The 27,014-nt window shown below is 40.8% G+C and overlaps 1 protein-coding gene across 1 annotated transcript; it reads right to left on the bottom strand.

Moving 5' to 3' along the window:
- Window positions 1-10,815: 10,815 nt before the first annotated feature.
- On the bottom strand, window positions 10,816-22,030 carry enc3 (ectodermal-neural cortex 3). Its single transcript, XM_042006568.1, has 4 exons — window positions 21,774-22,030; window positions 19,560-20,594; window positions 18,698-19,472; window positions 10,816-12,254 (listed from the first exon to the last, which is right to left on the bottom strand). Exons 2-3 carry the CDS (start codon window positions 20,580-20,582, stop codon window positions 18,726-18,728), a joined length of 1,770 nt encoding a protein of 589 aa, XP_041862502.1. The 5' UTR covers window positions 20,583-20,594; window positions 21,774-22,030; the 3' UTR covers window positions 10,816-12,254; window positions 18,698-18,725.
- Between the last annotated feature and the right edge of the window lie 4,984 nt (window positions 22,031-27,014).

Genomic DNA, 27,014 nt, shown 5'->3' with positions numbered 1-27,014 from the left:
TGCTACGGTAGCACTTATGTAGAATTAGACCATAGAGGTCAGCACAGTTAGTACAGATGTCCAGGACTGTTGTCAGATCATCAACAGTCCTTCCATGGACCACTTTATTAACTGCATACTGCAGACATCACTTTGGCTCTTGTCTCTCATGCATAATATATGTTACTGACTTCAAATGAAAGTCAGCTCTTTTAAAGTTGTGGTTTATCGTTATGTATAAACCTTGGTCAGTTTTCCTGTCGTTCAATCACCAATAATGGCTCCTTTAACATTTTACAAGGTGGTGCAATCCTGCTGTCCACAACTTTAAGTGTTTTCCATCTGTGTCAGGATGCACTGGTGTTCAAGTTTGTGCAGTGTGGGTGGTCTCTGTGGCATTTTAAAGAATTGGAACTTGCTTTAGATACACACACACACACACACACACACACACACACACACACACACACACACACACACACACACACACACACACACACACACACACACACAAATAAACACTAATGATAAATGCTAGTGGTGCCAAGGAAAATACTCCCTTGGCAGCTTGCATGGAAAACTCTTTATGTCAGGAAATATGGGTAATTTAAGTTGCTAAGTCTCACCCTCCCTGGAAAGACCCAGGAGCTTTGTGTAAAAGTTTCTTGCCATCATCAGAGTAGCTTTTTAAAATCAGGGGAATATGTGTATTGGGAATAAGAAGTAGAAAAATGATCACATGTACGCCAGAGTAACAGGAAGGCCTGAAGGAAGCCCTAAAAGGTGGATAGTGACAAAAAAATGGCTCTAAAGTGAGTGAATGGGAGCTGAAGCAGCTCTGGAAGAAGATGCACTTCTGTTGATGGTGCACTTAAACATCCATGCATTATCTTTAGAAGCTTTCTGTGAGAATTTGTCATCCCTTTCAAAGAATATAGCCTGTAGTGGTGCACTTTACCCCAATATGACCCTTTCAACATCATCAGAAGCAGTTTCTTTATCTGTCTGCAAAATGTTTTATCTTATGTTGCATGTCGTTGATATTTTCCTTGAATGGGCTGAATCTTCGAAAACACCTTCTGTGTCCTGCCCCCCCCCCCCCCCCCTCCCCCCCTCCAAAAAAAAACCCAACACACACACACACACTTTTTTTTATGGTATTAGCTCATAGACAGGGGAATTCAGTAAGGTTGCCAAACCAGAAAGATTTAAATCAAGCTTTTAATGGACTAACAGGGATGAGAATAACTCCACAAAGCTTCCTCGGCACATCCCCCTTTCATCTTGGAAGAGTGGAGCTCAGCAGTGCTCGTATTGCAAGTGTAGATGTGCACTATGGGGGGGATCTAAACACAGCCTCTCTGATTTAGGAGCTGGAACAGAGTGGTCGGCAGCCTCCCACCAGAGCTGGCAGGGTCGGATGGCTGTCTGGCTGCTGTTGAAGGGATTTGGAGGAGGAGCGGGTGAGTGGAGACAGGAAGACGCTGCCAAAGGACCAAAAGGCCACTAACTGCTGCAATGCCAAACACCAGAATAAGAAAAGGCTGAGTGGATTTGTTTGCCTGCATGCAGAATGTGAAAATCCGTTTATATAATCACTCGAAGGTGCTGCAGTTAAGCACAAACAGACATTAAAGTCAAAAATACACTTTCAACCAATCCAGTTCTTATTCTGTTGTGTTTTGTATGCTTATATGATTTTATTTTTGTTCTTTAGAAAAATATTTAAAAAATCATAAACTAAGCTTTAGCTTGTGAAATAGTCTGGCTCAAATGGTCTAAAGGTAGGAAGAAGGCAGACTCAGTGGTCCTGGAACTTCTTTAAGCTGAACATTATCCATTCTTTGTCCATGGTACAATGCAGAAAATATCAGCCTGGATACCTGTCACAGGCATTGCCTCTTTTCCTTTTTCAATCATTCGAAAGCATGCGTGTTCTCCAAAATCTCCAAAAATCAATATAGCCATTGTACACCAGCATTAATAAAAAAATCAAACTCATAAACAACCCTGACTTCAAGAAAAAGATACTAGTTCTCATACTTTACTTTAAAATAAGTTGCACATACAAATAAAGAAACTGCAAAATAATAAAAAAAAAAAAAAAAAATGAAAAAGGGGGAAAACCGTCCAGTTGGTTTTACCCAACAATTTAATTTGTGAATTTACTCCCACCTGTAGTTAGGAAGTGCTGGGTTCGCCACTCCCAAAGCAGGTCCCACAGAGATATTAAACTGTATCAGATTTTTTGTTGTCTAGGCCAGCCTTTCTCAAACTAGCAGTGGGGACACCCATGGGTGTCCCAAGATAATTTCAGGGGGTTGCCATATCATTGTAAAAAAATATGAACTTATTCATAACATTTTACGTTTTTATTAGGGCTGTCAAAATGTGCACATTGATTCAAAGACATTATTCTGTGGAATTAACATGTTCATTTTTAACACATAAATACATAAACAAAGTTTTTAACCTTGCCATATAAAACAACCTAAATTTGGCATTATCTGGGCGAGAGAAGTTGATTTTGCGAACACACACATATGTTATCTTGGGGGGTTGTGGCTGAAAAAGGTTGAGATCACTTGTGTAGGCTTTCTCTGCTTATCTAAATCACCATGTAACACATCTGCATCATGCCTAACTTAGAGCTCAAAGAATTTCCTTATAGAAATCACTGTAAACTACAGGTAGAATCACCTGTTTATATTCATGCAAGTTCATATTGCACTGTTTCTTTTACATACAAATACATACTGAATGTTCAGTTATAAAGATGCAGAAGACTGATTTAATTAGATGAACTAACAAAACAAACTTATAAAACTGTTAACAGTTTGTTGCAGCAACTGTCACTATCAGCTATGGGATTTTGAGGATAAGGCTGGGGAAGTTTCTCTGGCTTTCAGAGTTAGAAATCTGACTTGAGGTGGTTTATCCATTTAATTTTCCAACTCGTAGCTCATGAATTCCAACTTCCGAGTGCAAAGCGCCATTAGGTATTAGGAGTAAAACAGGGTAGATTGTAACTATGATGTTCAAATCATTTGGGAACATTATCATAAGATCAATAGATCTAGATTTTGTAGTCATAGTTACCAGGTCTGATCAAAAAGAATTTTTTTTCTTTTTTTTTAGATTAGGGGGGTTTGTAGCACACATATCTTAAGTTCTGATTGAAGTCCAGTCTTCCAGCAAATACCTCTGAACTCTGTTCAAAGTTTAAGGCTGACAGTCAGGTGCTGAACTTCTCATCACTTCTGGATTAAAGGTACGAAACAGAGCATGAAACTGTATGTTAACAAAGTGAAATTACTCTTGTAGTGTGCATGTGCATGCACACAGAGTACTGTAAACACACCCACCCAAACACACATACAGCATGTTTTCTCTTTTCGTTTTTCTTTTTTAAGCATGGCTCTTATTTCAGTCCATTAACATGTCAAGATTCCTGGCAGAGTGTTGAGGCGTATTAAGTAGGATAAAAAGATAATGTGACATTAGTTCCAATGAGAGCTCTTTCATCTACTGTAACTTGCACCAAAACCCGTTCCACCACAATAGGAAGGCTGCTATTGTTCACATGCAGAAAACCTCTTCCTGCCTCCTTCCCTTTTGAGACTCTATCCATTATTTTCTCTATATATATATTTTTATTATCCTCCATCAACTCAGCTAATCAGAGGACAGTGGTAAAGCCGTCGCCGTCTCTGAACGGAACCACAAACTCTCTTTCAGTTCAGTTACAACCCAGAACAATACACCCAGCAGCAACCAGCTTTTCAGAACAGTCTAATCATAAAATATTCAGTGTTTTGCTCTTGCTTGCAGTGACCAACCTGTTCTGAACCTGAGCTGAAACTCATTTTTGTGTATCAGGAGCAGACTGAGGCTCCCAGGGGAATTTGAGGAATCTGAGATGAGATGCTGGTCACGATGCGGCCACATGTCACCGTCTCTTTCAATCAGAGCTACTTGTTTGCCCTGTGTGAGAGGGAGTGTGTGTGTTAATACAGCATGTGTCTGCTTCATTAGTTTTGTATAAGCCACTGCACTCTGCTCTGAATGAGGAGGGAGGATGACACACGTCAGCCTCAGACAGAGACAGATGCTGCTGACATGTCCGAGTATCTCTATTGTATTATTCATCCTCGGTGTCACATCCCATCCGCAGTGGTCAACTGAACATGGCTCAACAGAAGTGGTTGCCTCAAAACACACACACATACACACTCAAGCATGGGGCTTATTTTCATAATTCTGTTTGGTGTGACTTTCTGCAAAGTGTGTATATGTCAGAGGGCGGGTTTACATCTGCCAAACTCCAGCTTCAAGGCCCTTTCATCAGGCTTGCTTGATGCTTTTGAAGTTTTTTTTTTTTATTATTTTCGACTGGAGAAGCAAAGGGTTTTGGTAGATCTGTATGCGTGTGTGTTAGAGAGGGGACGTGTGTCACCCCAGGCAACATATCAAACGCCCTCCATGCCATCTCACCCTCTGGCAACCCCCTCCTTTAGCCTCACTTCAACCCAGCTGGGAGTTGGTCTCTGTTTTATTAATGAGAGTCAGAGGAAGTAGCAATTACATAAAAAGACTGTTCATGCAAAGAACAAAGAGCTTCATAGTGTCCTTGTGACAAAGAGGAAGAGAAATGCATCTTTTTGTACCACATGAATCCAAGTATGCCAGACTTGCCTGGAATGTCTGCTGGCTCATCTCTCCTCATGCATGCTCAACCCTCAGAGTCTTTGTGTACTTTTCCTGTGAATCAAACCATCCTCTTGTTGACTTTGAGATGTGACAGGATATCACAGTGGGTCTTCTAACAAAGAAGCACATATTTCAGATGGGCCTCCCACCTTTGTTTGCATGGGACAGGAGAAATATTTTAGAAATGCCGTTCGTTGGGACACATAAGGAAATACAGTTTAACAGTAGTTAAATCCTAAAATATAAGTGGTATAATATTGGCATAGTTGGTTGAGCATATTTCCATGGACTTACGGATGCAATTTGCATCCTGGTTATGGAACACTGGACCAGCTCTGAGTTTTATTACCACCCATGCTAAAGTGCAGTTCCTACAGCACGTCCAGGCGGCCCTTTGTTACCAGTTCTGTTAATAACTCTTGTAGACAGACCTTCAGAGGGCAGCAAAATGACTGTGTCCAGTTTAGTCAACTTTTTGTTGTTGTTGTTGTTTTAGGGTGATGTGATCCTACTGGCTTTCACTGCTTCACTGAAAAATGTCCTCGTCATTGAGAGTAGTGTGGATTGTTTTGTCCCACATTATAGGAATGAATTAATGTCTTAAGTAAAGAATTTAAAGTATCACAAGATTTGTCAATGAGGACAAAAATGGAGGGGGAGGGTTTGACATATAATTATAAGCGATTGGTGCTGTGTAAGTTCAAAGTAAGTTCACATGGTTTAAAATAAAACAAGTTTATGTATTTAGTTCATGAGTTCACAAGTTATGAACAAGTTAATCATTTCTCCCTTTTTTATGAACTCCTCTGAATCCCTCTCATTATATGTTCAATAAGGAGAAGACACCAACTTCTCTTGTTAACATTTCAATAAACTGTAATGTGAATCTGTGGACAAATAGCAAGAAAGCAGCTGGATGTTGATTTTGATGGAAAATAAACTTAAGTGCAAGGCAGCAAAAGCACAGAGCAGAGCTCATCAAAGGCCTGAATCCTGCATGATCAACTGACAGTTAAATCCTTGGTGCCACTGCCAGAACGAGAAAGCTCCTCTCTTCATCGCTCCTCTGCAATTTACTGGGTAATTATTCTATTGTATAAACAGCTATTTTAGTGTCTGCATCTTGGCAAGTCTGAAAGTGCCCTCTTGTCACAGAGCCCACTTTGCTCTCCTCCCCTCTGTCAAAGCCACAGGACCTTGCTGCAAACACACTCAGAAATAGAGGTGGTGAAATTAATCTGGTGGAGAGGAAGAAAGGAAGGAAGTCTAGACAGTGAATGCACCTTTGCATCAAGCTATCATTTTATAATGTGTCAGATGTTTTCATGTTTAGGACATTTGTTATCCATTTCGGTTTGGTGTGATCAGGCTATACATGCACCAACTGTGCAAAAAATATTACATTCTTAAAAAAAAGAGAGATTGTGGAATGTGTGCTCCGTGTGCACCCAAAGACTATGAAGTTGTAGAACAACTGTCCATGTGTTTGCAGTGGAATATAATTCTAACTTCAGGCCTAAAGAATTATGCATGCCCGAAATAGGTTTATTTAAATTATAAAATATAGGTGAAGTTCTTTTGATGATATTACAATCTTTTTAGGTTATCATGTTACTCAGTATGTTTATAATCCTGCATGATAAAAGGTAATGTTAGAACATGTTATATCACAGTATCTGACTGCACTCACCTGTGACAGGAAATCGCACACCAGACACAACACAGTGTCTGTGGCTCCGTCAGTTAATACACACTCAATACACCAGTTCAGGTCTCTCTCTGCTGACCTGTCAGCTCCTCCACACACACACACACACACACACATGCACGCACACATACATGTATCTCCTGCTCAGACAGCAGAGACGAGACAACCCCTGCCTTCGCTCTAGTGGTTAGACTGTCTGACTGGCTGGCTGGCTGTCTCGCTCTCTGTTTACTCCTCATGTGCTTAACCAGTCAGCTCTGAAACTTAAGAGCTGCTGCCAACCGAGATGCCCACAGTCAGGGGTGGAATGGAGTGGGGCGGGGAGGCGAGGGGGCACGAGGATGTAGAAAAGATTTAACACAAGCTGCAGCAGAGAAACAGAGAAAAGGGTCAACATTGCTTTGCAATTATTCATTGTTAAAAGGCGTACTGCATTTTTTTGACAAAAGATAAGAAGAAAAAACATGAGAGAGGAAAAGATGGAGAATTTTCCAGAGGAAGATTGACATTTGCTTACAGAGCTTTGCAGCAGGGGAGACTTATATAAGAGTGAGAGTGAAGGCTCTTCTCAGATGGACTGCAATTTTTATGATGAGGCTCCTGCTGGTGTTTTCATTGCACACACACACACACACACACACACACACACACACACACACACACACACACACACACACACACACACACACACATGCATTCACATTCATAAGTTTTGTTCTGTTAAGCTACTCCAACAGAGGTATGAGAATATTTAGGCACTTGGTAAAAAATGATTTCACTATAAGTGATAAGTATGTTAAAGATGACCTGATTTCCAAACTACATAGAAATGACAGAAAACTAATTTCTTTCATGTTTAATTAAAAAATGTTTTATTTATGGTTTTTCACAGTTCAAGTTTATAAAATAGGAAATGACTTGAAGCAAAAGTTTAGGCACCCTGCTGTATTAACACCCTCTCTTGCACACCAAAGAAGATTTCAGATGTAATTTGTGCATTTTTCATTCATTCTCTTGTAGCATCTCATGTACTCTGTTCTTATGAAGTCTTACCACAGATTTTTGATTATGTTTAAAAAAATCGCAAGACTTGAAATGTGGAAAAAATGTGGAATTTTCAGGTAAGCTAGGGATCTTTGTATTTTTGGGATTTTTTTTTTTTTTTTTTTTGTGCTTGAAAGTTAAAGAGGCCTTCTTTTCTTAACATTTTACTTTCTTTTCATCCAAGCATGCTGCCCCTTTTGGTCACTGCACTTCAGAGGTTTGCATTTTCAAACTTCTGATGCTGAATTTTGTGCTGGTGACTGTGAAGAGGTTTACGTTCATGTAGGTCATACAGTTTCTGTGCAGGTGTCCTTGCACCTCCAGCAGAGTCTGCTAAATATTCCTGGTGTCACTGAAAAATAGCTTTTAATTGTTTTTCTGTCAGTCAAACAGAAAGTTCTTCTAAACCTCACCTTGACCTCTACCATCCAAGATAGTTGTAATTTATATATTATAACACAAATTCATATAACCATTTTTTGGTTTCCTTTAAATTGATAGAAAAGTTAAAGATCACTACATTATTTGCAATAACCAAGTTTTTTCCACATCCTTGCATATGTGTGAATGTGTGGAATCAAATAATCGTGATATTGACAGATCAGATCAACAGATTTATTCAAGTGTGTTTCTTTTGGTAAAGTGTTTGTGTTTGATCAGATGTGAAGTGGCCAGAATGTTCATATTGATCCATTCATGCACAGTGGGGATTTCTTTGCCAGCCCTCAGAGGTAACCTCCAGACCCCCTGGGGAAGGTGAGAGAAGGTCGATACTTGCATCATCAAAGTCTCATGTCCCTGCTCAAGGCAGACGGGAGGGCCCAGCAGGCGGTCTCAGGCCAGCAGACACACGCCGATATTTGGGTGGAGAGGTGAGAGCAGCGTCCCTATTCGTTCCACCTCACTGCCTCCTTTCTTATGGATTCACAAGAAGCCGTCAGGCTCATTCCCTACTTTACACACACATACATTTACACAAATACACATGCACGTGAAGCACATAAAATTCTCTGCCCACACATGCACACAAAGACATTGCATCCTCCAATCCAGATCCAGACTGTTGTGGCAGTTTGGCCACCCCACCCCTTTTTTGTTGTTGTTTTTGTTTTGGCTGCTTCTGAGGTTCTTTTGTCTCTGGCCGACTTCAAAAGTCTATTTATTTCCTGTGGTTTAATTGTGTTGTGGGCAAGATCTGTTTGAAATTGCTCGGTTTGCACATTTTGCATTACAATAGGATCCATTGAATGACCAGCTCATCCTGCTGGCTGGTGCCTGGTCTTCTTTTCAGAGCAGTGTTTCATCTTTTTATGCTTGTCTGCATTGTATTTAAAATCCATAAATTAACCTTTTGATGAATCCCTGCACCCGTACTGGCACAATGCTTGACTGGACAGAGCCCGTTACTGGCATGATGTCATAGCTGCAGAGGGAATTATTTTAGAGCCGCCTTTCACGACATCCAATTAACAGAGCACTTTGAGGTTTTTCGGTGGTCTTTGAAAAGATTTAACAAAGCTTTTGCATTGTGTCACTTGTTTCAGGACAACCTCTAAAGACTTTATGTAATTTAATATGCAAATATCTTTATTTTAACAGAAGTCAGTTGGTGCACTTGGAGCCCAATGCCTTCTGAATGTCACATCTTAGAGCTACCAAGAGTGTTTATTCCCACATTTGAATATTTATGCCATTAGAAGAAATCCTTATTTGTATTTAAAATAATTTAGAGTGCAACTTGCAAACAAATTATGAGTTGGCTGATTCCCTGGTGTCTTGCAGCCTTTATTTCCGTTTTGTTGCCCTCCTCCCTATTTGACACACAAACATCTACTGACATACAGTATCTTCATCCATCCATCTTCCTCAAACAACATCAAGACAATTAATTTTACCTCCACCAAGGCAGTGATGAAGGAAAATGGAAGAACGGGTGTTGGATAGAACAAGTGATGATCCACAGGAGTTTTGAATCAAGTCACCACCTGAATTCTCATTGCTGCCAGCATGATGTAATGTTAACTTATGTAAAGCCATCTTAACACCAAATGATTACAAAGTGATTTAACTTTTGCAGAAAAATTCAAAACTTTACAATAAAATCTTGAATTTCAGAGTTTGGAAATAGCTGGATGTAAAACTCAAGTCTGTAGTCTTTTAATAGTCTCGAGGTTCCTATAAAACCTGCCTAACACCATCATAAGCCATTAGTCTTGTGCTTTGTAAATAGTTCAACGGTGTGAATGCTGTTAACAACCAGTGTGCTTCTTCCAACAAGCAGAACTTTAGGAAGTCAAAGAAACTGAAGCATGCATCTATATTCTTCAGTGTCTTGTCCTTTTTCTTTTTTTGTTTTCTTTTTTCCAAATTTGAAAGTTGCACCGTTTTTCTGATCCAGCATTCTCATCCATTGCTTGTCCTATATATTTCCACATCATGATGTAGTTTTGGTAATGGCAGCAATGTCGCAGTAATATTGACTTAAGAAGATTTATTTTTCAAAATTAAGTTTTCATCACAGTGATGAAAACCTGTTTTCATAACAAAGAAAGCTAGGCATTGAACTTCATTTAGCTTATTTTTGTGTTGAAGTTTCTGAGATCAGTAATAAAAGTGGCTCCTCTACAGTTTTCTTACTGCCTCAGTTTCTGCTTCCCACCCCTAAATAAACATCTTCTACTATTTGAATGCAAAAACAAGTTTATTGGGTAACATCATGTTTAGCTGTGTCACTTATTTATATTAATTAAGGTTAAGGATCAGACCTCAACCCCCTTTTCAAGCTTTGAAGCTGTCATTAGGTCCTCTGAAGTTCACATCTCTGACATCCGAGAGAACAGTTTGCTTTGAAATGTGTGGAAAAAAATGTTAAGAAAGTTCCTGAAACAGTCATGATGTCAGATTTCAAACACAACAGCAGCTTCTCCAAACATCTTCAAACTTTGAACCTGCAGGCAGCACATTCAGAGACAACTGTCAAACATTCTTTGCTGGTTCTGCTCCCTTCATTCCACCCGACATCCAAATGAGACTTCAGGCTTTTTCCATTTAAATGTGGCCACCGCATCATGAGGTGTGGATGAGCTTAACATGACTCCTCAAGGTTTAACAGTTATAATATGCAAAGGTTTGCAAGCATCATGTGATATTGCTGCCACAAAGAGGCTGTACAAGACAGAGCAGAACGGTTTGAATCTCCACAGCACAGACAGGAGGAAATGTTTATGGTAAATACCAAAACAGCTCCTAACCTGCACTTGGAAACTATGTGAAGCACGTTAAGGGCACCTGTGTGATTATATGGCTGGAAAATGCTACAGCTGCTAAATTCCAGCCCTTCCTTGAAAAAAACAAACAAAATGAGAAACAGCATATACTTTTCAACACGACCCTTTTTATTGACCAGTTATAAGCAGAAAAACAAGAAGTAACAGGTTGTATCAGTAATAGCTTCATACATCAGTATAACTGACAAACTTTAATATATTGGTGATTTGCACAGGGCCACAATGAAGATTTTGGAGAGATGCAACTTGCAAATATGCTACAAAAAAGCTTTAATTATTCACACAACCCAAGCTGGGTTAACACAAAAGATACAAAATTAAGACCAATGAGAAGTTTCCTTGAACAAATTGTGCAAATCAAATGCATCTACACATTAATTACAAAGTAAATATACAAACTATACACAAAATACTTCTATTAAAGAGATATTCAAAGATAAAATGGAAAAAATAACAAAATCTACAAAGCTAACTACTTAGTTTTTTGTTATTTAAAAACAAAATAACACTAAGGTTAACTATTTGTTTTGGCAATATTTATGTTTCGATATTAAACATAATCAACGTAAGGAAATTTTTCTAAAATGAGAGATTTTGTAAAATTGTTAATCACAGAGATAGTACATTCAGAGAAAGAGAGAATGGACAAACAGACTATGTAACTTTTCCTTGAACAAATACAGGCTAAAAAAAAACAAAAAAAAAACACAACCCTGAGACACGAAATGGACAAAACTCATCGTCTGAAATAACATCTTGAAACAGATAAATATCTCCTTCAGCCATGATGGGCCACATTCTCCCTCATGAGTTTTTTTTTCTTCTTTTTTTAAGATGTGGAGGAAGGTACAAATTTAGCTCACCAAAATTGAGGGAAGCCCAAGTCCAAATGCTAAAAATACAGATAGAAAGATTGTTTCTGTGCACAAAATCACACACTTCCACACGTCTTCTCTCCTTCTCCATATGCCTGGCTTCACAAGGGTCTAATTCAGCCTAAATCAGTTCAGTCCAAAAACTTTAGACCTGAGTAAACGTGTCAGGAGTGGAGAGAAAGTCCAACAGAAGGACAGCTTCACTTTTTGTAAAACAAACCAGCCAGTTAAACTGGTGGCGTACTGGTGAGATGATACATGTGTGATAGTGGGGTAGGTCATCTGAGCAGTGCAGGGCTTATACAGTCGCAGTAGCTTATTTGCCCCAGGAGGAGGAAAAAGAGAAGTCAGTGGGTTTCAGAGATGGCTGAGAGCTCCTTGGAGTTGGCATGGCAACAAGTCCCACTCAAACTGCAGGCTGCATGGGAAAGTTACACAAAGTACAAGTAAACAGATCAGGTGGGAAGAGGCCGTAGACTTCCAGTCTCTGGGCTGTTACCAGGCCTTTGGATCTCTGCAGCTGAATATAATGTCCATCGGGCTGGATGGAGCCATAATGGGAAAACACAAACCCCCCTTCGTCTTCATCTTCCTCCTCCTCGGAGCCAGTGAAGAGAGACACATGCCCGCATACCAGACGCCATAGCTCATCTGGGGAAAGAGACAGAGGGAGATTAATGTTTAGGTCCTGTGAACTCTGCTGTACAAGAAGCCTGTGTGAACGCTGGACACGTGACTTAAGGGGTGGACATTCTCAGGGAATGGTGAGGAACGTGGAGACTTCAGCCCCTCATTCTACACATTAGCTTATCGCCATGCTACTTTGTCAGGCAAAACCACATAGCATTAATAATGCCTCAGGATGGGGCATTATTTAACCAAAGTCCTGCTGGCATGTGGGATTAAGCTGCTCGAGCCATTTATGCCGCTAGGTAATAAATATTTGAGCGTGGTGACAGAGGACCCCACAGTGAAAATAAGCTTCTCTGGACTCGGATAAGACACGTATTCCAAAACCATCTGCTCATTTGTGTAATCCAGATAGTTCCAACTGCATGAGACTCTCATGGTCACATTTTTTCCCAAATTCCTGCATCTACAAGCAGCAGCATTTTAACTAGAAACAGTGGAATGAATTCTTTGGAATCTCTCATCTCTGGCTTTCTCTGCAACCTCAGATAACTCAGCATCTAATTTACCACGCCTGCTTTTACAGAGGAATGTTTTTCTAGATTTTTAGGGGAGTTGAAGAGAAACCGAAACATGATGTGTGCTTCTAATTTGCATGTTGTTGATGGTAACTACTCTGTGCACCGCTATGGGAGGAAGGGTGTTAACATTCAGGCTCTGCTGGGGGGAGTTGTTTAGATAATGAGCCGTCACTGCCACAGCCGACACCACAGAAGCCGTCACTGTTGTGAATAATGTGCCTGAAGCACAACAGCAGGACACAGGCAAAGCAATGTGTTGCAGGAAATTTATTTATTTATTTATGTTTTTCCAGAAGAACTGTGTTTGACTTGAGTTGCTGAAACTTAACTGTGAAACTTAAGAATGGTAACGCGCACATGCTTACACAACAAAAGGTGTGAAATGTTGCCCACTTCCACATCAGCTGAATGACCTCAAGGCAGAAACCAGCCTGGGCAGTTTATCATTAAACATGTTGACTCCTTGTTCAGTTTCAGTCATATTAATTCTCCAAATCTAATCATCACACTACAATGTTTAAAAATAAATACCTTTAATCAAAAGTTTGGTATCAGAAATAATCTGAAGAAACTTATTCAGTGCAGGTACATTAAAAATCTAAATTATTTATTGTAAAAGCTGAAAATCCTGCAAACCAATGTGAACTTTAATACGGCTACTTTCCTAATGCCCAAAATACAAAAGCAGGTGAGTGCTATGTTTAGTCTTCTGAGGTGATCTGGAGAGGTGAATGGGAAGTGTAATACAAGTTCTGACTCACCATTACACAACTGTTTTTGTGTAATACTTTATCACTTCAGGCAGATGTCCTGATCTTTTTCCAGCATTGGAAGATAGTTAGATCTGATTTTGAGCCCACCATATGAAGTTTGTGGAGCCAGTTTAAATGACTGAACTCATAAGTTGTACTTCTTTATGGTGCTGAAGCAACAACACGACACTGGCAAGATAATTACAACTAACACCGGCTTATATTTTTTGTGACCAAATCTTCCTTTTGTGCACGTTTCAGAATTATAATCAAAATGATTATTGTTTCCACCTTAAGAACTGGAGAAACTTATGTTATATCAGACAAACTCCTCTTGCAGATGAAAAACAGAAAGAACTTTTACTTTAAATCAAGAAGTTTTAGCATGATCTGCTTGAAGTTTGCCTTCCCATTCGCTAACCAGTACAGCTCAATGAAGAAAAGCTGAGCCAACAACCTGGCTTTTGTCCAAAGGTTACAAAAGTCACCTACATGCAACAGTTGCAGCACAATTACTATTAAAATGAGAACCACCTCGACTCTTATGACCCCAAGCAGAGTAGAAGCACTAGTTGAATAACAAGCAGCTGATATAAAGTTTCACTGTGAGACATGAACACGAACATGAACTTTCTCTGCTCTGCTGCTGCTTGTCTGATCTCTCATATGCGCTCTGCTCGATGATGTAAAATCCTCTGCTGCTTAAACTACAACAACATGACACCTTTTCCTAAGAGTCGTAGCTTCATAATTTATTATCCATCTCCACTGCAGCGCGAGTGGGCTTTAACACGCTGCACACATGATGTCAGGTCACCAGCATGATCTGGACTTTGGTCAGAACCGAACACAAAGTAGTAAAAAATGGTTAACAAAATACTTCTTTGTCTTTACAGTTATTAGAAATTGATAACAGACCATTGGATATGAAAAAGAAAAACACTTACAATCCCTTCCAGATGACCCGTGATGTCAATGCTGATCAAATGCAAAGCTGCATCGGTTAGTTTTACCTTTCACCCACATTTCAGGCTACAATCATTTGAACAGACTCAGGTATTCTCATTCAAACTTTGGGTCTGCTTGCAGATCACTGTTCAGAAAGTTTATTCACTCTCACTTTATAACTACACCCTCTGCATGGATGCCCTGTACTACAAAGGAGATTTGATCTGGCTCTGTGTGGTTAAACTCATTTAGAGAGTACCAAAAAAAAAAAAAAAAAAAAAAAAAACTATATTCTAATTTTAAAAGACAAGGTCACATTTATCAAAAAAAAAAAAACACCTGCTTTTTTTAAAGCCTTTATCCACCACAGATCACATCTGCGTCTTCTTGAAGCCCAATTACCCTTAAAGATCCAAACCAAAACCCACGTCATCTCTCCTTAATTGTCCCTTGTGTGCAACAAAGCTAGCGCCATGTTTACTAATGACCAACAGGAATTTAACCACATTGGCCAACACATGACTCACAGTTGCTGAACTTACATGAGCTTAAATCGTTTTGGGGACCCATGGAGGACTCTGCAGTGGTGTTGGGAGCCATCTTGGTGCAGCTATAAAGTATAATGAGGCTTGGCTGGACAAATCCTTGCAGAAACTCTAGTTCAAGGCTGGAACAAAGAGTGACTCTGTGACTGAATGAGCACCACTTCAGTAGATCTTCAGTAAGTGTTGCGTAATTCAGATTAATTACCAGACAGACACCCGCTCCATCCCATCCCAGCTGGCTGTCTGAAAAGGTCCCAGTAACTGTATGACAGCTCATCTCTTTTTAAGGGTGTAATCAAATTAGTCTTGGCGATTATTCAGCCATTTTAAGCATTGCCTTTCCTTCTCCCTTTTAGCAGCACTCTGCACAGAGAAAAGGCCAATAAAAACTCCATTAGGTTTATGCAAATTTAAGCAGCCGTGCTGAGGGATGTAATGTGGCAAACTGATTACTCAAGGGAACGAAGACGAAGTGTGTGCGTGCACGTGCTAACCCTAGCTGTATATGGGTGTGTGTGTTTCTGAGCTACGATGGGGATGGGATGGGGTAGGGGTGGGTTGTTGTACACAGATGCCACAATAAAACCCTCTTTCAGTTTGTGTTCCTGGTGGCCCTCACAGCGAGGCATTAATAAAACATTAGTATTGAGTGACTGGGGCCTCTGAACTCCTCCTCCCTGATCCTGCCGTGACCTTTCCATTTTACAGCAGCTGTCTGGGGATGCAACGAGCCCGCCAAAGAGTCCCTCTGTGGCCTCTGACCCCTCCAGGTGTACCCTATCACACAGAGCCGTGCCCACCTCATAAGAGCTTCGGTTAAAACCGTTAAAAAGGGAGAAGACTGCTTATGTCTGTGGGCTTTTTTTTCTTTTTTAGGCAAGGGAGGGGGGTTGTTAGGAGGAATGAGATGAGTAGGAGGGGTAATGAGGGGACAAAGGCTCAAACATGGATAGCAGGCATTTTGAGGCTGTTATAGTTCAGTGTTTAAAGGGGCGCCTGAGTGCTAAAGTTTTGCAAGGATCTCCAGTTACATCCTGTCTGCCTGTCGTCTGGTACCAACAACTAACCAAACTATACCTGATGCTGCAGCATGGAAAAGTCCTAATGATGGCTGCTGAGGCTGTTGAAATGAATTATGTTTTAGTTCTGCAGGTTTTAAGCCAGTTTGAGAAAAGTTAAGAAGTTCCATCTGGACTACAACAAATATAAACGTCACTGTTTTAACGTTTAGAAATCCTTTTGTAAACGGTCCGGCTCGGCCCTCAAGGCTGCGGTTAGTCACATCTGGTGGAAATGCAAAAAGAGCAACAAACTACAGTAGGTGGTGACAAAAAGAGCTGAGTGGCTGGTAATCCCATACAGGCAACAGTGACAAATCTTTACTAATGGGAATGCAGGCCGCACCTTCATTCTTCCCAAATTAGAGCAAGGTTGGCTGGCTCTTTAAAGAACAGGCGATGCCAGTAATGTGTGTATGAGGGAAGTAAAAGTGGAAAACAAGTGGTTTTTACAACTGTGTAAAAACTTACAATAATACCAGTGAATACTTGGAACAGCGTACTGGTGGTTTTTAGCAGCAGCGACACTAAAAAAGGGGAAGGGAACACACAAACACACACTTGCTCTCCTCTCTAACCCCAGCTGAAAGTTGACAGCCTCGGGAGCAATGTATTTTTAGGCAGGCGTTAGTCCCGGCTGTGTAAAATATAGCTTTGCTTCTGCTGGTCTTACTCACTTTATCTTCTCCTCTGTGAGCTTCGTAGTCCTCGTATTCTAATGGGGGCTTAAAAGCTGATAGGACACTAACTAATTGAGACCCCCACCCCCATAACAGTTCAGATTGCTTTTAAGGTTAAGACTTGAGAAATTATTATGTCAAAGAATCTTCATGGAAACAAATGTGTGTGTATTGTTATTCCGACACTTGTGCTACTTCACCCCCTCTCTGATCCCATGTCAGATGAAAAAGAGCCGACCAGCATCACGACGGGAAGTCTGCTTGATGAGCTGGAAACCTGAGCTTTTTCCATCACTACTGTAATTAAACATGAAGGCAGTCAGCAGTGGGCTGGTGGCTACGTAACAGTGAGAATTCATAAAGATGTGGTGCCTTGATCTTCTACTGTCAGCCTGACTGTCTCCATCTTGGCACCAAAAACCCTCAGCTACCATGGTTACAGCAGCCTATACCAGCAGCCTCATAATGCTAAGCCCCCAGCGCCTTCATCTCCAGCTGTTTACTGTAGACACAAGCCACACATAAGCCCTCAGCTGCTCACTTGCTTCCCCTTAAACTCCTTGCCATTAAAAAACTGTTTTGAGTCAGATGGAAAACAACAAGTTGTGAAGAGGACCTGAAATATTGTTTCTTTGAAAGAAGAAAAAGAAAAAAAAAACACACCACATGGATGCATTATCTTATTATGTTAAGCAGAATGAAACTACTGGGCCTGTGAAGTTTTATTACTCTATAAAAGATAAAACACCTAAACCAATAAAGAAATACAACAGTGTCTCATTCTTTTATTGCAAATCGGTCGTACTGAATGACTTTCCATCGCTTGCATCAGTGCTTAAATCAGATCACAGGAAATACCTCATGCCATGAAATTGAAAACTCATTCTACAACCACAGGGCATGTGTAAAAACAACCAGCAAAGCTCCCAAATGCCTCCAAAATGTGCTTCCTCTTTCCACTTCGGCTACCAGCCTCCTCCTTTCTATCCTTGTTCAAAACACTGAGAAACACCTCAGGGAAATCTCTTATCTAACAAGAAACTGTGAAAACAGCCACCTGTCCTTCCTTCAGGCAGCCTGAGCCTAGCAATTCTTAAGTGGCTTTGCCATGATAGACGTCAGTAAATCACATTTACATAATTTTGAGAAATGGTTTCTCCTTCTCTTGTTATGTTTCTGAATTCCTGATAAGATTACTGAACTGACGTTTTCCCTTTGAAAAGATCGCTCTGTCAGCATATTTGTTACTGATAAAGTTCTATTGTTATCCTGTTAATGGACAATATATTGTTTTATGAAGGACAGAGTTAATGATGAATGGAAGTCTGTACAGAGAATTTTCTAGAGATATTGGGTTCTTAATGATGCAAGACTGCAATCCCAAAAACCCTAACCCTAGCTATAAAATTATATGTTTAAATCCCTTCTGGAAGGTACATCCCCTTTTCTAACTTACACCTGGTTTAAGTTTATATCTCATGTCAAACCCTGCAGAACATCCTGCCCACTTGCCTCTTGGCACTACAAGCACAGACCTGATCCCCCTGCTGCTCCACCTCACTCCTGTCAGTGATGGAGGCCTCATGTTGGAGCCATTGGCTTTGTAATTACCGGCACTGCCGACATTCCTTCTGTTCTCTAAACTCCACTATGTTTATCTAACACACAGCAACTAGATAATGTATAACCACTGTAACCACTAGCAACCGTGACAACAGTGTAGGGCTTTGAAGTGGCCGCCTCGGGTTCAAAGTGTCACCTACCTGGGACCTGGTAGCTATGTAACAATATCTTACAAGCTAATTTAAACACACTCCTTTAAAAGATGGATCCCACATATTATCTGAAAATATTAAGACATTTTGTTTGTTTGTGTTTGTAGGAAACTACAATCACTCACCAGGAAGTCTGGGAGAGTCAGTGCATCTTTATGCTGGGAGGTACTTCCATGTGCTGACGAAGGCAGTAGGAATGAGAGAGTAGGGCACACTGGTTACACTGTCCCAGGAGTCTGATGATGGATCGTAACAGTCTAGTGTCTTACACCTCTGAGCTCCAAAGTACCCCCCAACTACATATAGTCTGTTTCCTGATGCCACTGCATGACAGCTGATCCGTTTCGCCGTCACGTCACCAAACTTTGACCACTGGTACGTCTCGCTGTTGAACCGGTATGCTGAGCTGGCTGAGAATTCTGTGTCGCCTCCGATCACGACCACATGGTTGCCAACCACGGCCGCTGCCGTGTACCGCCACAGCTGCGGACAAGCAGCCGGTACCGACCACCGATTCTGGCAGGGATCAAAGCACTGCACCTTTGGATATTTGTCTCTGTTGACGCTGGTGCCCCCAAAGGCGAAGAGTTTGTTTTTGGCACCGACAACGGCAGCGTTGCTCACTCCTTCCCTGAGTGGAGCCACCAGCGTCCACTTATTGGTCTGCGGGTCGTACTGTTCCACCTGTTTAAGAGAGACAGATGGAGAGGCAGGGAAGGATCCTGTGAGAGATGTGTGTCCTCCCACGACGTACAGCATGTGGTCGAGCTCTGCAGATCCGTGCCCAAATCTGGCGACCAGCATTGGCGCAGCTTTGGACCACTCGTCGTGTAACGTGTCATACACCCAGACATCTTTTGAGGCTCCGTTCTCAGAGCCACGGCCTCCAGTAACATAAACCTAAAGCACAGAGAATCAAATCATAACGTGAAAATTATCAAAACATTTTGTGAGACGCAGGCATTGCAGTGTACGTCACACACATACCTTGCACCCTATAGCACAGGCGCTGCACTCTTTCCTGGGGCTGGGGATGTCGGTTTTTGGTGTGATCTCCTTGGTCTTGTTATCGATCATGTAGACTTTATCACACATGAAAGTCTGTCCTCCCAGCAGCAGAAGGGCCTGGCTGACTTTTCTGGGCCGTGCACAGAACCCTGTTACAATGCCATCATTCTGAAGGATCCTCATCTTACACCGCACAGCATCTTCAACGATCTCCCGCCCCACTTTGTGGCACATCACAAGCTCCTCCGAAGCAACGTTCTTCAGCAGGTAGGATTCAGGCAGCAGCGCCAGGCGGACACAGCGCAGCAGCTCAGGCAACTCATTGTGCCGCTGCTCCATATCGGCTTTGACCCAGTCGATAACAGCCTCGTACACCAAGCTCTCATCCTCCACCTCCAGTTCTTCACTGAGGATTAGCTCCTTGACTTTGTCTCTGGGCAAGCTGAGGAAGTCTTCTGTCTTGAAGAGAGTAGCGAAGTTTGCCAGGCACATCCTCCATGACAGCTCGTACAGTCTCTGGCACTGGTGGGCGTCTGACAGCAGCATCATCCCCAGACAGTTAGATGGGTGGAGGTTCTTTTCTAGGAACTCTGCCGCTGCATCTCTGATGTCGTGGAACTGAAGCATATCTCCAGCTTCAAGGAGCGACTCTGCATTCTCCTCATTGATTATGATTCTAGCAGAGTATGCGTAGTCGAGCAAGAGCTCAAGCACCTCTGGGTGGAGAGAGTCGTGGAAGTTGACATCAGCGTCACGACTCTCCCTGAGCCCGCCGCTGAACATGGCCTCGAAATATCGGCTGCAGGAAGCCAGGACGGCCCGGTGGCAGGGGAAAGAGCGATTGCCGGCTTTCAGCACAACATCGGTGAAGACTTTGCGTTTGCGCAGCAGGTTGAGTTGAGTCAGCAAGCTGTCAGCATGGGACGTCTTGTGGAAGAGTTGGATATTCATGGAGCCAGAGCTGGAGCGAGACTTTCTGTTTTCGTGGTTGCTGACAGACATCTTGGCTTTGATCTGGTAACCGGAAACAGCAGAGAAGAGCCACTGTTTAACATCATTGTTTGACTTTTATAAGAGCCGGACAGAAGGACGGATATTATAAAGGTCATGCATGCATCTTTTATGTAACACTCCTCCCATGTTATGATTAAACCCAATAAAACACAATCAGTACAGCGGAAATGAACTTCAGACTTAGCAAGATCAAAGGAGATCAGATAGGGAGCACTTAACAGAAAGCCAATGAGTGCACACTGTGTGCTAGAGATTTACATCGATCAATAAAACATACACCTGTCATGACTCCTGAGAAAAAAACAACCAACACCAACTGTCTCTAAAGAAAGTTTTCTGTAAGTAATGTTAAAACAGAAGCAGCACCTGGGTGTGTTGTCTTGAATCACATCTTTCTCCCCCTATAAACATTTCAAGGTTGTGAGTCACTTCAAACTAAAGAGAGAGCCAATAAATTCTTGCCAGCTTGCTCTGTTCCTCAGCTGGCTCACATACAAAATGGTGCCACAGGCAAAGCTTTCAAGCCCACATATGATGTGACACCTCAAATCAGCTGCTTAAGGATAAAATTATGTCACCCCACTGCAACAGATCAAAACAAAATCCCTTTTTCTGATCATCTATACAGGGTCTGAGCAGACCTGCTGCTACCACACTGAGTGGGTGGATGTGTTATAATGATTTAAATTATGGGTTCAAATCGGGAGATGATGTAAGGAGTTATGAAGACATGTCACCGTATCTTATGGATTATCTGTAGGAATAGTCGAGGCATGGCTCGAGAGTTAAAGACTCCTTCTGTTTGAAAACGACCAAATAAATATCTTCCGCTTTAAAGCTCCTATTGTTTCACAGCAGATATATTTAAGTCGGCTATTCAGTCCAGCTGAAAGAGGGAACGGTGGACTTCCGTGGAGGGGGTCGGCGTGAAATCCAATTAGTTTTGTGCAGTAAATGTGAAACTCTGGTCAGCATTTTCACCATGCGCTCAACTTTCCTCCCAAGTTAGCAGCAGCAGCCTAAAAACATCCAGGCTGCAACTACAAACATCCGACTTCAAAGACACCCCGAAGTACAGCCTGTAACTAAACGCCTCACATTTCGGAAGTCAAAGAAGCAGCTGACAAACACAAATGTCCATGCTTGATATTTTAGGAAGATTACGCAGCTAATGTTTACCTTGATAGGAGCAGGACCGATCCAGATTCCTTTATCTCGGCTACAACTTGATCCGTCGCCGATTTGTATGAAGTTGCACCGCAATTTAGACAAACCCGCTTTTCGAATTTAAAACTATATCACGTCCTAAACAGCACAAAAACGGAAAAGCCATTTGTCTATCCTCGAACTTCTGGTTTGTCCGCGCAGGAACAACGTGGAAACTTTGTTGCTCGGTGAGCTACTGTTTGAGCCACGCAGCGAGTCTGAGTACAGACAACTAACCGAAGCAGCAGTGGCGTTCACGCTGACTCCGCCCACTCCTGCTGCTGCTGACCAATGAGCTGCGTCCCCATGGAAAGCTTTTGTTTCTCTCTCTCTCTCTTTCTCTCTCTCGCTTTTGCTTAAAAAAGGTGTCCTTATTGTCACAAATCACTGCTATAAATCATCCCACAACACCTGCCCCTCTGTTTGTCGCTTGTCTACCACTTGAATTTTACTTTCTCATGAACTCTCATAAGGAAGAAAACCTCAAACTAAATTATAAAGAAAAATAGAGTTGTCAAAAGAAGCATTAGCCCGTTTAAAGTATAAGTAATATTTTCAATATGAATGTTGTTTTTTTAATCACGTGCTTTTCATTTTCTAAAACCAAAGCTCTATTGGAACCAGTTAAAATGCCAACTCTGAGCTGTCAACACATTTTGACTGTAATATAAGATTACTTTGACTAATATTTGGTCAGTTTTTTTACGGACTGTAATGTATGTATAAACAATCACTGAAACTATATTTATTTATTTTTTTTACAGTAGGCAAAACCAGAAACACATTTTGCAGCGATGACATGCACTAACAGACCATCCATCCATCCTCTAAACCTGCTCAATCCATCACAGATATAAATGACACAAACAACAATGCACACTCTTACTTAGAAATACCAGTTTACCTAACATGCATGGTTTTGCATTCTGGTAGGAAGTTGGAATTTCTGGAGAGAATCCAGGCATGCAAACTCAACAGAGAAATGCTTGAGCTGTGATTCAACCCTGAAAATATTCTTGCTGTGAGCGATTGTTTGACTTTCATAAGAGCTGGACAAAGGGACTTCCACACTACTGCACAACCTACTGCCATTTCTTCACACATACAGCTGGTAATCACAGCAGAATGCATTTGTTCATACTGAGAACACTCAATATGATGTTATCAGTCTCATGAAGGAAGTGACTAATAGCCTTCTTTGCAGCAAGGGATTAAAGTGTCCAGTGTATCCACCACACCCATCACCATCCTCAGACAATTATGACCTCTGTTATAAATGTTTAATTATTTATGCGTTTTTTTTTTTTTTTGGTTAACAATTGAAAATCGTGTTTTCTGTAAATTGTAAAAGCCAGCAAAAACCAATACATATAGCATTAAAACATTAATTGTACACTTCTCAGATCTACTTGGAATGTATTTTTGTTTTTGTTTTTTTCTTTGTTTCTTTTTATTATGATATTACGGCAAAAACAGCAGAAAACCTGAAAAAATCTATTTATATTTCACATTATTTTTGTTTTGTCAGTGGTAGTCACCACCTTTTTAAGTAAGCAAAATATTCCACTAGGATTTTCTCACAAGTTCATTATATAGCCATCTGTAAGGCCAACCAGCATCTCTACTCCTGCAGTACCAGGCGTGGCACAGCCAACTCCACATAACCAACAGTCTTAATCATCATATGATTGCAGGTCAAGCCCTTCTGAGGAGCATGAGATTGTTTCTTCAGCTGAATTCCTGGCATTTTCTGAAGGATTTCAGTACTTGTGGGGTTTACAAGAATTTATAAAGAATGTCTCTCCAATCCATGCAGACTTTCTGAGTAACAATCAGGTTAGTTTGGAATGAATCAGGCCAGCCTGCACATACTTAAAGCAAGATACAGGACTTAACACTGAAAGCTTCTTTCAGCTTTTAGACATGCTTTTTTATTCTTTTCTTTAAGTGACAGATATATTTTAGTAATTGAGGAATTAAATTTTTTTCTTCAAAAATCTTTGTTGGACCTTGTCCCTACATGTCATTTAAAAGGGCTGCTTTTCATTTAGGTGTGCCAGTTTCAAGGCTCTGCTATTGTGCTCTGGTTCACAAATGGAGCAGAGCTTTTGTCCATGTTATTAGCTGCACCTGTGCTTTTCATGCTTTGACAAGTCAAAATATCTGCTGTGAAGAAGCATATTGAAAGCCACCAGAGGAGAATAAGATTAAGAAAGTGCATGCTTATTGTTCAGTGACTGGTGGTAATTTTAATTGTTGAAGAGGCATCCTGTCTTTGCACGGTGCCGACTGAACTCCAGCAGCAGGAGCCCCTCTTCCAGAGTGGATGCCACACTTCTCATGTTTCCCCATCCTCTCTCCCCATTCTTCTTACTGTCTTACTGTCACTCAGCAATTGCTTTTGAAGATTAAAAGCCACTGCTGTTTCTCACCCGTCAGAATTTTTTTGGATGAGAGCATGTCTCTGGGATGTTTTTTAGTTTTTTTTTTCGCTATTTCCAACTGTTTCCATGCTGAGTGATGTACATTTTAGTGCCACTGATGTCTGAGGTTACTAAATATCTCTGTTTTTTTACAAAGTCCAGGGGTAACAATCTGATATAACTTCAAAGCTTCACATCACATTCAAAGCTACCAACACTCACTGGTAATTCACATTATCATAACATTACAGTCTGTGCCTGTTGAAGCCTTCTTTGTAAGCTGACTGGGCAAAATACTTTCATACATACAAGTGTGCCTAAAGGCGATTAAGATTTTAAGAAGATTAGATTAATGAACTCATGATTATAATCTTAGGTTAATTCATTTTGCTGCACTTTAACCCTCCCCTCCCTTCTTCCACCCCGGTGGCTTGAAGCCAAATGGTTTTGAAAACTGTATGAATGTGTGTGTGTGTACATGTATTGTATAACTGGTCATTAATTACTCTCAGGCAGGCACGCCACCAATCAGACCCCCCACAATTATTCCTCAATACCCCCATCATTGTATCAAACCAGTGAGTGAGTGTCCGTTTAGATGACATTAACCGTCACATTATTGTTGCCAGCAGACTCACTGTAGCACATGTTTGTTCACTCTAGGCAGGTGGTCTTCTCAGTGAGGTCATCACGCCTGAAACATTAGGCGGGGGTCTTTGGAGGGGGTCATCCTCATTCCCAAGGCCTTAGCACTTAACAATGCAGAGGTTTTTATTTTAGTAGCAGGTCTTCTTGTAGCTCTTCTTGTAACTTAAGTTTTAAGTAAATGTTTTATTTAACTACTCCTTGTTTTGTCAAGTTTTTTTTTGCCAAGTGTAGGTTTTTAAAACTTATTTTGTTATTTCATTCAAGAGACAAGAGAAACCAAACCTCCTACTTTAAAGCCAATCCCTTAAAATGACAAAAGATAATGTTATGCTTAAAGGGAACATGGAATGTTCTGACTAAAGCTATTTCATAATTCTCCACACAGCTGAGTTATTAAATTTAAAATAACCAAGAGGGATAGAATTAAAGGTAAACTTCATCTGGACTGAATCAGTTGTTTCAGATTTTAAAGATGATGCTTTCTGTGTGTTACAAACGAGCTGCACAATCAAATAGTTAGGTCAGTAATGTGTAGAATGCAAGGAATACTGTTTTATAAGTAGTTAGAAGTAGTTGCTGGTTTTACATTTCAGAACAGGTCCAACTAGAAATGGTTCACTTTTGGTTCAGAGCTGAAGAGAGTTTTATTAGAATCCAGCTCCACCTTGTGGCAAATATATAATGGTGCGTGAGGAATTGAATGTTTTTAGGAGTAAGCTACAAGTAGACACTTTTAAAAAAAATTCTGTTATAAATTTATTTTACTATCATATAGAGCACTTGTGAATCCAAGATTAGATAATCAATCCACAAATGTCTGTGGATGTTTGTGTATTGATTTACTACATGAATCCTGCTGAAGGTGTGGTGGTTAGCACAGTCACCTCACATACAAAAGGTTCCTAGTTTGAGCCTTAACTGGTGCCCTTCTGTGTGGAGTTAGCATGTTTTCCATGCATGTGCAGGTTCTCACTGGGTACTGCTGCTTCTTCCCACGGTCCATAGCCCAAAGCCCAAGGATAGACTGGCGACCTTAACCATATGTGGGTAAGGGTTTCCAAAGAACAGAAACATGACCAAAGCAAGGTTATAAGGTTTTTATCGGGAAGTTTTGTTTGAATATTTAGGGATTGTTAAATATTTTAACAACATATTCTGACACAGCCATTTTCTTGATCAGTAAACTCAGTCAGGACAACTCTCTCTTTAACCTAACCCAGGGGTGCCCAAGTTCGGTCCTCGAGATCTACCATCCTGCAACTTTTAGATGCAACCCTTCTCCAACACACTTGAATCAGATGTCATCTGCATGTCATTCAGCGCTGCAGAGGCCTGGTAACGAGCCAGTCATTTGATTCAGGTGTGTTGGAGAAGGGTTGCATCTAAAAGTTGCAGGATGGTAGATCTTGAGGACCGGACTTGGGCACCCCTGACCTAACCCCTGATGGGGCACAAAGTGGACAGGGCTGTAAAGTCATTTGCTGCTTGCCTACAACTAAAAGTAGGTTTATATGTAGTTCAGATTGGAATCTTTTTCTTTTCTATACTATGTGTTTGGCACATTAGCAGAAAGACTCACCTTTCACTTTGCCTAACTGACAAATTCATACATCTTGTATCTTACATACATACAGTAGGAACCTTAACTTTTTCCTGCTCTTTCAAAGAATACTAAAAATGAGACTAATGTCTGCATGCCAGCACAGTGAAGATATCACTTTAGGGACCAATTTCATTCTGTCATCTTGTCTGTTTTGTAGTTGTTTGAAAATTAATTATCTTGCAAGTCCATACCTTAGATGTGTCATCGTATCACTTATTTTATTAATTACTTGAAATTAATTTTTAAAGATATAAAAAAGGAAAAATGGTAAAATTTAACAATGTTAAAGTCATGAGTCTATTTGATGTAATTAAATGGACTCAGGATAGCCTGGTAAAACTGATAGTTAATCAGTACCAGCGACTACACTACCCCGTCTCTGTTGTTGGAGGGAAAACTAGTCAATCCCATTCCAGAATTATCTAAAAGAGTCGGGAGAAGTAACAAATAAATGACACACTATTTTTTAGAGCCCACTTTTAAAAAAACTACATTTCTCATGATGCAACCGACTCATACGGAAGTGACGTTATAGACAGC

This window comes from Melanotaenia boesemani, chromosome 14 (genome assembly GCF_017639745.1).
Source record: "Melanotaenia boesemani isolate fMelBoe1 chromosome 14, fMelBoe1.pri, whole genome shotgun sequence".
In the NCBI taxonomy this organism is placed as follows: domain Eukaryota; kingdom Metazoa; phylum Chordata; class Actinopteri; order Atheriniformes; family Melanotaeniidae; genus Melanotaenia; species Melanotaenia boesemani.
This window is presented reverse-complemented; position numbering and strand designations above follow the sequence as displayed.

Excerpts from the sequence above, each read along its gene's own strand:
- enc3 (XM_042006568.1), bottom strand. The coding sequence starts at position 20,582 with ATGTCTGTCAGCAACCACGAAAACAGAAAGTCTCGCTCCAGCTCTGGC. Across the intron at positions 19,473-19,559 it reads CCTGTGCTATAGGGTGCAAG|GTTTATGTTACTGGAGGCCG; the intron begins GTATGTGTGTGA and ends TCTGTGCTTTAG.